The 11,126-nt window shown below is 38.9% G+C and overlaps 1 protein-coding gene across 1 annotated transcript in view; it reads right to left on the bottom strand.

Annotated features, from left to right (window-relative positions):
• Nucleotides 1–9,121: 9,121 nt before the first annotated feature.
• STEAP1 (six transmembrane epithelial antigen of the prostate 1) overlaps nucleotides 9,122–11,126 on the bottom strand; it is a 6,832-nt gene continuing 4,827 nt past the window's right edge. Inside the window, exon 4 of the mRNA XM_009582010.1 lies at nucleotides 9,122–9,738. Within this exon, the coding sequence (XP_009580305.1) occupies nucleotides 9,481–9,738 (258 nt within the window). The 3' untranslated portion in view covers nucleotides 9,122–9,480. The remainder of the gene's footprint in view (nucleotides 9,739–11,126) is intronic.

Here is an 11,126-nt window from a genome sequence, read left to right as displayed (position 1 = left end):
CTTCTCCCCTCTCATTTGAAGATCTTCCACCTTTTTAGTCTCTTCCTGTAAAGCAGCTGCTCCACACCCTGATCATCTGAGATGCTCTTCTCTATACTGTTAGGTTAAATGATCAAAGGCTAATCATGGTGAACACTAAAGACCCAGCAAGGGTCAGAGGAGCAATAACAGGCAAAGGAACCCCAGCAAGCTAATCAATGAAAATGAAGCCAAACTGCCTACTGCCAAGACCGTCCAAGGGGAATGACCAGATCATTGTCCCTGGGGTGAAACCCACCAAGGTTTTCCCCTGGAATGTAATGTGAACTGAAGAGGTGTTTTCCTAAAGGGATGTGGGACTTGTTATGGTATGCAAGGGGAAGAGAATTGTATGAAAATTATTATAGGCTATTTTAAGGCTACTGTGAGAATGTGCAAGACTTACTGTGGGATGTTTAGGGAGAGGACCAAAGGTGGGGAAAGGGAGGGCTCAAGGTGGATCAGGGAGGAATAAGAATGAGAAAACAGAGGGAAAAGGGCATTAAAAGGGCCAGTCAGTACATGATACTCCCCCTTCCATCTCCCAAACTTTTTGTAGGCTCTCATTTTGCCCCTGCTTCATTGACCCACCCTTACCTCATTCTAGTAGCTAAGTGTATCCCATTCCCACTTACTCTATGTACTTAATTTTCCTCTTCCTCACCACTGGCATTCCCCACCACCAATTTTCCCTTATTCTTTTAGCGCTTCGGTGTCAGGTGTCAATTATATAGAAGAGTTTTCAGGGAGGAACTTAAAAATAACTAAGCAAGCATAGGATGTTAAAATAGGGCTGAATGAAGCAGAGCAGTTGGTGAGGAGGAGATTTCATGGCTCAGCTGCTGTGCTGTGATATGGAGTGCTCCAGGCCAGGCTCTGGTAATGGAGAAACAGTAATAAATTTTAATGCTGTTCGCTTGATAAGGCTGTCTTGATGGCGACACAGCAGAATAGAGTCCATCCCAAACACTGGAGAAGGTGAACAATTTATTGGTAATTATGTCAAGGAGAAGGCAGACCTGAAGTATTTATGTGACTGCAGGGGACGAATCTGACTCTGAATAGCTAAGTAAAAGTCCCATTGACTTCACTGGGAATTTTGTCTCTGCAAGAACTAAATGGTGAGGATTAAATATTTGCACTAGAATAGTGATAACAGAACAAGGATAAAACTGAAGTTATTAGGAATTACTTTTCTGAATATGGTCTAATGCACCACCTGATTCTCTGGTTTCAGTTGGTTCCTTATTTTGCATAAGTAATGTTTAAGAGTGGCTTAGCTTCATTGTGTCTTACATAAATGTTTTCCTTCATTTAGCACAACATACAGTACACTTTACCAGGAAGTAAAGCAGCCATGTCTGCTTCACTATAAGCACAATCTATTTGAATGTAACTCAGTTTATATTTAGATTGTTATGAAAAGTGGAGCAATATCTATGACTCATGTCTCCCCAGCTTCAGAAAGAGTATGTTCTTCATGCGTAATAAAATCGTAGGGCTACATCTCAGAGACAAATTCCTCCAAGTCACAGAACCACTTATAGCCTTGCTGGTGTTCGTACATATCAGTGGAGTTTGAACAGATTTCCCCAGAAATGCCTCAAATGGTATTTCAGGGATGGAGAAGTGGTTGCAGCTTAATAGGTTCTGCAGGCCAAACTGTGCACACACCTGGGCTCTTTGTACTTGTTCATTCCATTCCCCAGCTCCATGTGGATAACCAACCCTTCCATCCCCTCTGTTTCAAGATTCACTTCAGTTTTTTCAGACTCTCTCCCATCTGTCATTCACTTGTCCTCCATTTTACCCATCTGCCCAACTAAGGATTTCTGTGCCCTACTATCTTGATGATGTTGCATTAATCACATTCAGTATCTTCCACCTACTTATTTTTCCCCTTTAACATCCATCGGGCTCCTTTACTCTTTCTTCTCATAAGAAAATCTGAATGCTTGCAATGTCTCCTTTCCTCTTTGTCCCAGATCTCCAATTGTCCTGTTCCTTCCCATTCCATGTTAATGCCTCTTTGCATAGCTTCATAGTCCCAGCCTTCCCCTGCCCCAGAATACCCTTTTGTCTGTCATTAATTACCTGGGAATAAATAATTTAGGGTGTTCATATCCTTGTGAATGTACTAAGTCTATTGCAAATTAGAAGGCACAAGAGAAAGCCATCAATATTTTAATTATGGGTGCCATCAAACAATTGTTAGACTGCTGAACTGTTGCAGAGATGCTTGAGGAGCCCTGCAGGTGGCTTGGTTTTTTCCCATTCCGGTTTCTTGGGGTTTTTGGGGTTTTTTGGTTTTTTTTTTTTTTTGGATTTCCTGTTAGAACATTTCGAATATTTTTGAATGAATGAGATGCACTGTTCAAAAGTTAATTCTGGTATATGCACAGGTACAGATGGACAGGCAAGAGAGAAATGCCATTCAGTTGTATATATGAGTCACAGGACTAGAAAAAAAGGCAGAGAAAAAATTGGAGATGGGTTATGTGGCCATTCCTCAAGTCCAGCAGTAAGATACTTCTCAGCATTTCAAGTAATGGAGACATTCTCAAGGAAAATTCTTTTTCAGTAGAGTACATCCAAAATATAGTGTAAGACTGCACATGACTGCAAACTACAAGACTGACTGTGCAGTTCAAAAAATGCCAGACTTGCCTCACTTCTTTTTTAATAGTGAGCCCAAAAGATGAAATTTAAGGACCAAATATTTCCATCAGTAGCAGTGGTAGTATTCTACCAGTCCCACAGGGACTACACATCTTTAACCAAGTCAAGGACATAGCAGACTTATCTCAGTAATATACTTTTGTGCTACAAAGATGAAAGATACATAAAAAGAAACAAACAAAAAAAGACAAAACAACTGTATCTTCTGTTGCATCATCTTTATTGGAAGCAGCTGTGGTCTTCCTTTTTATAAGTTCATAGAGTTTGGTTCACTGACTGGTTTGATATATTTTTCATTTGAAAATCTCTGAAAACTTATTATGCATACTTAATAAATTAGTGTCACCACACCCATTCAAATGTTACATTCAATCTACAGAAAAGTTCAAACAATGATGCAAAAGTTGAACCCTAATGCAACTGAATTCAATGAGATTTTTTTGAGGAGTCCAAGGTCACACCAAAAGAAATTATTTTGACATCAGCAACAGAGCATGGTGATGGGATCAAGAAATCCTGGCACTGCTGAAAAAAATCAGTGGCAATGAGCAGCCATTGCCAGGCACTTACAGTGACTACAGCAGACTACATTCTCCAGGGGTGGATTCAGCATGTTTTCAAAACTCTGTCTTTTTGTTTTGTTTTGTTCTTTTAAATGATTCTTTTAATGACATTTTAAGAAAATCAGCTTAAAAGAAATTAGTCCGAATCTCAAAAATAGTTAACATAACATTTCATATTATCAAGAGACAGTACTAGAAATATGGATGTAGCAGAAAAGAAGGGAAGACACAAGATCATCATCTCTACAAATGAAGCCACGCAGTCCACAGTCACGTAGAGGTCTGTCAGTTTTGTATGTTTTTTGGTGAAAATTTCTAGAACACATTTTTGCTTACTGATTCATGGAAAACTAAGGACATGACAAATAAGTGAAGCAATGAAACATTCTTGCTACTGAAACAGGATGAAATAACTTAAGTTTTGAATTTTAGGAGCACTTGCAACCATGCAGTTTAAGCCGGTTTAAGTTAAGCTGCCCCTTTACACCATCCTGTCCTTCCTGCTGGCATATGTGCATGGCTGTCAGGTGAATCAGACCAGTATGGATCTGGCTGAATCATTCTTTTCCCTGCATTACTTTTCAACTGGATCCACTCCCTGGATTAACTTCACAGCTTTGAACACTTGCAGAACTAAGAGGAGAGAGAAGAGTGGCCAAAGGGAGGGACTGCTTACAGTAAATGCTGCTGTCAACAGGAATTTACATTAAATCATAGCCAGCACAGCCCTGGCTCTAGCTTCCTGGGCACTGATTGTTGGTACCACTTCTTGGGAATAGTATTCTGGGGTCTTGGCTACCCCAGGTAAACTTGGCATAAAATTCCTCAAGTCCCTTCAACAATTTATCAGTATCTCTCCAGAGTTTCAATTCTGTGTCTCTGACTTAAATACACCAGGGACATATAACAACTGAAGGAAGTACTTTGCAGCCTTTGTAGAGGCATTGCAAAACCACTTAAACTAGAGTGATGGATTCTTACCCAAAAATATGCCTGTATTCCTTTCCTCTCCTCAATGCCCTCACCATTCTTGAGCTTTTCCTCATCTTTGATCAGTGTTTTCAGGGATCATAGGTATCCCTCCAAAGCACTCAACAACTAGCTCAGCTTCTCACAAAATCTCCTCTGAATGCTAGAATATGCAGTCTGTTGTTTAAGATCTGTCAGGAAAAATGTGCTTTCATTACATCCCCCTATGAAAGTGTCCATTTTGTTTTTCACATCTTTGTCTTCTCTCCTCTGGAAGCCCCAGGCTCTGCACCAGCATGGGGAGAATGGTTCCCCTTGACTGAAGCCATTTTTATTGTTCATGGCAGCAGCTCTTCTAGAGTCTGCTGTGCCTTTTTACCCTTATACCCTGGATGTACATGACACAATTGCAGATACAGCATACGTTGAAGCATTTAATGATGCACAGTTTTATAAAAGTAATCAGTGTTATACAAAGAAGTGTCTAAAATTTGCACATACATTGATTTTATGTATTATAGTAGTATACAGGCATATTAATACACTGAATTTTGAAATAGGTGTATAAACATAAATTAAAAGGTACATATGCACTTATTTTAATCAGTGTTGAACTAAATCATACCTATGACAAAGGGAGGAATAAAATACTGTCAATAGCATTTTCTTCTGTAGCCCTTTACAGCCCTTACATGACCCTCCTCCCTCACTGAACGCCTGAAAAGCTTGAACATCCTGTTGCAAAGTTACAGAAAGTGTTACTGCTCCAGTTCTGCAGATTGGGAAGTGAGTTACTTAGAGGTGAAGTAGTTACAAAGCAGGGAAGAGACTTGACACAAGGTCTCAAATTCTGGCTCTAAGCGTTCAATGGTGCTTTCTAGAGAAACGGCTAGCTGTGACACAGAAAACCTGGCTCCTACTTGAGAGAATCGGTAGGAAAAAACCTGCTTGAGCGTTTGGATGTCATGTGTGATTTTAGGAGTAGCTTTGGTAGCTAATATGCAAATTTCAGCTGGTAGAAGACACTCCTGGTTTTGCCCCTCAGCAATGCTAGAGAAAAATCTGAAGTGTGCTTTATGTCTGTGATGGATGTGCTCGACCCCTTCACCAAACTAGCGGTAGTTTGGTGCAGGCTCCAAAGGAGGTAAAGGCCTGAGCTGTAGCTGGGCCAAGAACTCCTCTGGTTTCAACCTGTTCACCGAAAACCCACAAAGGAACAGAGTGACACACTAAACATCAATACATATGAGTTTAGAACACCGATCATGCGATTAATAGATAAATTAAAGGTGGCTTTTCCAAAACTCATTTATCAAAAAAAAAAAGTAGTTGTGGGTACAAGGAATCTCATGCCTACTTTTCCATTGCGTGTGATTTGACTACAAGCCAACCACTTCATCCCATAAATATGACAGCCTAAGTAAGCCTGCTTTGAGCTCTCCCTGCTAGGCAGCGTGGCTGCACGGCGGTGATCTCCCCTGGAGCTGGGACACCTCTTAAGATTGCTCCTCGAGGCAGAGAGTCCTTTTACCAATGGCAGATCTTTGGACGAGCCCGATTTGAGCTCCCCCTGAACTGCAGCTGGACTGCTGCCAGGTGATTCTCCCCTTGAGCAGGGACGCCTCTCAAGGTTTGAGATTCCTCACCTGAGACTCAGAGATCCTTCCTTGCCCGAGGCGGAGAGATCCCTTACTCCTTGACGTCGAAAGATCCCTTATTGCTCGATGCTGAGAGATTCCTCGCCGCAACAGATCCTCAGTAAGTGACTAACAGCTTTTTAAACTTTGTAAGTTTCGCTAACTCAATTTTCCTTTGTATGTGTCTTCTATGCAGTAATTAATAAGGTGAACCTTGCCATCAAACTTCCTGAACCTTTGTAAGCCACTGTCAAACTTCGTTAAATTGTCAAATTTATTGAACTCTGTCAAATTATTATTTTACCTCAATAAAACATATTGCCACTTCTCTCTTTTGAGTGAGGTGCATTCCACTCATCTGCGACAAATTTGTGTAGTCGGCAGGATTCTAAATCAGGATCCGCGACAATGTCCCTACCTGAGCGATGAGCTGAACGATGAGTTTGGATAGTATGTGATGATCTTGAAATTTGTTTTTATTTGTAATTTGTGTTAGGATTTCAAGCCATATTAACAGATTGAAATTAATGAAGTTATGCTAGTTTGCACTACCTTGTGTAACAAGTGCATAGAGCAGGGTATTACAATAACGTGCTTCCTTAGGACATGATTTGTAAACCACCTGAAGTGGGATGAACCTAAATTTATCACTGCTGCACCACAAATAGAAGATAAATAAAGATATACATGTACATACATTTTCTTTAGTACTTTCTGAAAGGAGTTCTGTGCTTGTGATGTGCCTTGTTCTGATTTTATGCACTAAATACAGTGGTACAGACAACAGTTCCTTTCTGCTGCCTGGATAAAGATGTGTTAGAACAGACAGGTCAAACACTTTTTACGAAGTGTTGAATATAGGTAATATATTTACATGCCCATGGAGTTCTTGGTCTGTTTTCTAGCAGTGGTACCTGTAGTGATTTTTGCAATAAGGATCTGTTTGTTAGTCTCCAAATTGGACAATATCTTACAGATTCAGAGAGAGAAGATTTTAAGAACTGGGACAAAAATTTCAGAAGGGCCAAACCAACTTTGGAATTAAAGTCCCGTTTTCAAAAGTGACTTAGTGGCCTAAATCCTACTGTTGTGCAGTAAGATGCAGACCCTGAAGGCACAGAACCTTAATGTCCAGCTTCTATTAATTTCATAACCATATTGTCTACACTCCTCTACTCAATGCTCACTGATCTAGGTGATCCATAATGGAGCCTTTGTGCAAAAGATTACAGTTGGTAATGGTGATAGTAAGATGAAAAGCCTTGAAGCCCGTTATCATTCCCCTGAACTATTTTGCTCTCCAAATGCATACACATATTAATTTGCCTTGATTTTGTTTTATACATGCCATACGAATAGTTTTGAATGGCTTCTTCCAAAGAGTGTCTTCATTCACCTCTTTTCAGTTTTCAGTTATCAAGGGTCAGGTTCTGCTCTCTGTGCCGCATGCTTTGTTACCCCTGAAGCTGTTTATATTTCTGTGTGTCAACGGGTTGGCTTCTATGACCAGCTGTAAACAATTAGTCCAACTATTTGACCAAAATTTAACAAAGTTGGAGATTCAATTAAATTCTCCAGACTTTCTAAGTAAGGGAGCAGCAGGGCTGATTCTGGAAAGCACAATTTAGTGCATATTTTGATAAAACCAAATGTCATTCTTTTCAATGGATGCATACGGGGGTTGCGTGGAGCACTTACAGTGTCAGCTTTGTCCTAAGTAGTAAGTTTGAGCACACGTTATGAGTAGCTAGCGGACAATACAGAAGACAAAGGGATTTCTTTATCATTGCACTTGCCTCAACTGGTTCCATTAGAAAAATGATTTTATTAATTTTTTTTATGAGTTCTGACAACAAAGCGCAGGTAATATTCTGAACAAGCCTTTGGCAAACATTATTCTTTATCCCTAATATGACTTCTAAAAGATTTTATTTATTTCATTTATAGAAATGTAAATGTTAATGCATTGACAAACACACTTTTCCTGTTCTGTTAGAAATTTCTTAGATTCACATTGCAGACTAGTTTCCTGTGTTTTAGAGAGTGTTTGCCTCTGTCATGCATTACTGATTTGATACAAAATGCCACTCATTTCTCTTCAATCCATATTATACAGGCCACCATGTCCCCAGTTATTTTCACAGTACTACATTAAGTGCAAATAACAAGGCCAACTTTTAAGCTGCAATAATTGAATGGAGTTATGACCAGGAAAATACAAAATGTAGTATCTCTGTAGCTATTTAATTTGTCTGTTATTTATGCTTAGTGTACCAAGTCCACAAATGCACAACAGAATCATTAGTTGCAGAATCATTAGCACCATGTGTTACATATTTTTTTACGCATACATTGTTTTCTTGTTTGTTTTAATACCAGAGCCATTACCAATTACAATTCTTGTTCAGATGATCCCAGCAATAGGTGGCATCATCAGTCCATGTCCTAGTCAACTCATGCAGGGAGACTGGCAGAAATGTTCCTGATGCTGGGTGAAAATATTAACTACTGCATAACATATTTAAAAATAGATACTAACAAATGAATTATTCATTTAAAACATTCAGCCAGACCTATGCAACATAAGAAAAGTCAGGTTTAATTAGCTTATACGAAAATTGTTGTAAAAGCAAATGCATTCAGAAGTCATTTTACATGAAAATCTCGCCAAATCAATGTCAAGATTCAAATGTCTATTTTTAATGTTTTTCTTCCAGTCACACAATTGTGCTGGCCCTAGAGTAAACAGTAAAACACATTTACCTGACGTGAGTTATCCCACTGGAATAATTTGTGTGAATAAAGTTTAGCACGTGTCAAGGGCTGCACGCTTAGGTCAAAAGCATGGAAAATTTCCAGCATCAGAAACAAAAGAATGTGTTCATGGAATAAAAAATGGGAAATGTTTTATCGTTTCAAGTAAACAGAGACACACCTAGTCCTGTATAAGATGGAGATCTGAGTCTAAAAACTCTTTTTTTAGACTGTGCCCAAGCCTCAGGAGAGATTTACCTTGTAAAGTTCCCTGCAATTCTGCTTGCCCAATTGTCTAAGTTCAAGACCTGGTGGGAAAACACAGTTTCTGTCTAGCTCATATGCCAAGGTCCCCATTCTGCAGAGGGAAACATAGGATGCAGGCGATAAAGGGGAATGGGATGATAAATACTCTAGTTGTTGTACCATTATAATACTGAGATTTAATGAAGGAACAAACATGGCTGTGGGAAGCAGAAAGCATTCCTGGGTTCTGTGCTATAATAATTTATTCACTTTCTGTGGTCATCTGGAACCTGGAATCTGGAATCATGATTTATGATTGCTTTTGCCTATGAAAGAATTACAGCTGAGGCAATGAAGCCCTTGGATTTTAAAAGCAGTAAGTCAGAAGAAAGAAATGATCAAATACCAGAACACTGAATAGATTAAAGTGTAAAATGAATGTTTCCACCTTCTGTTTTAGCAAAGGTCCAAATTGCATCAAGTATCCCATAGTCCTGAAGTTGAAATGAAAAATGAAAAAGAAACATCTATGGAAAATATGAACATTTCGCGAGTGAACATTTCATGGCCTTGAGCATATTTACATACATAGACAGGAAATGTCCACATTTGATTTACAGTCTGGAAGTCATGCTGGTTTGGTTGGTTTGTGTGTTAGCTTCCCAACCACATCTGATCTTTTTTATCCTCTTTCTAAAACATGGAAGGAGCAGTATGCACTTACAAAGCAGAACTACAATAGGAAGAAAAACTGCTACCATAAATGAAGGTGGTGTATACCAGATAAATTGGTTAACATCAACCCACTTATTCCAAGCAAACACCAGTGCGTGAACAGTGCATAGCAGCAGAGCTAAATATCCCATCTTGCTCTGAAAAGAGAAAGAAAATAGTAAGCTATTTATTTTTTCCAACTTGGCAAAAAGAGTACTCTGTTAAGCAAATATGGAAATCAGGAAGGGCCTCAACTAACACACTTAAGTCAAAGAAAAGAGACCATTGGCTTTGAACTAAAATTTAAGAACTATAATTCAGGAATCCAACTGTGCCCCGCTATGCCACCGTAAGAGAAAACAGATGAGGCACATTTTTCAATTGCTATGATACTTAGCTAATATACATAGGATATTGCAGATTACAGGCTATTCCTGAAAAAGGGTCAGTTCTCAATATCTCAATTGATAGATGTCATCTGTGTCCCACATTACTTTATTTCTATGATAAATGATTATGAGTTCAAAAGCAGATTTATAAATGGCTTAATCAATTATTTGCAAAGAAAAATTTTAAGGTCAATTAAAATCAGAAACTCTAGTAAGTCTAGTATTATGACAAAAGCAATTGCACAACTACAGGAAACTGAAGTCTTTCATTCCACTTACAGTGATAAATTTGGCTTGGGATGTCTACAAAATTCAGGAGCAAAGGAAATTTTATGCTAGAGGTACTAGTAATTTTGAGTTTCTTGTTGCATAACAATCTTGATATTGTTGGAAAAATGGAATTACTCATCAGTGAAGTCAAACACTGCCTTTCCAACTGCTAAATCTACAGAATCTGATTTTCGAGTATAAAGGTTATTTGTTTATAAAATGAATCCAATATAGTAGTATTACTCTTCTGGGTTTCCTCACCATACTAATTTAATACTGAAAGCAGTCATGCACTTGGAGACTCCATCCTAGACGTGTCTACATATACTCTTGATAGAGCTGAAAACATTTCTTACAAATGATGCACTTCATAGAGTGGGCAGGATCTCAAATCACTAATTGTGGGAAGATAGAAATTTCAGATCTACTTTTCAAATTCAGACCAAATTTTCAAATGCCAGGTACTTAGTAGGTTATTGAATTTTCAGATTTTGGTGTTCAGGGACCTAATTCAACACTTGCTTAACTCTAGTGTGATCATATCGATGTCAGCAGAACCACCCCTGATTATTTCTGCATATGATACAGGAGAAATAAGAGCAAACCAGATACTTTAGGTGAATGAAACAAGCACATCTGTAGCAAGCTCAGAACTGGCTGGATTTGATTATGCATCTGTTCTAAGATGTCTCCTTTTCAGAATACACCCTTTTGGAGGGGGTTATGAAGCTAATAATGCTGCGGATGCATGTATTATTGGTCAGAAGTCTTCTGGACTTTCCAGCCACCTGGTACTGCTCAGGCAGTAAAGAATTGCCAAAACAGCTCCAAGGGAGCAGCAAGCAATTCTCCTTATGTACTGTGTTGTATGGGAACAGTGTTGGCTG

Source organism: Fulmarus glacialis, unplaced genomic scaffold, assembly GCF_000690835.1.
Source record: "Fulmarus glacialis isolate BGI_N327 unplaced genomic scaffold, ASM69083v1 scaffold17237, whole genome shotgun sequence".
In the NCBI taxonomy this organism is placed as follows: Eukaryota; Metazoa; Chordata; class Aves; order Procellariiformes; family Procellariidae; genus Fulmarus; species Fulmarus glacialis.
The sequence above is the reverse complement of the archived record's forward strand: the minus strand, read 5'-3'. Positions and strand labels throughout refer to the sequence as shown.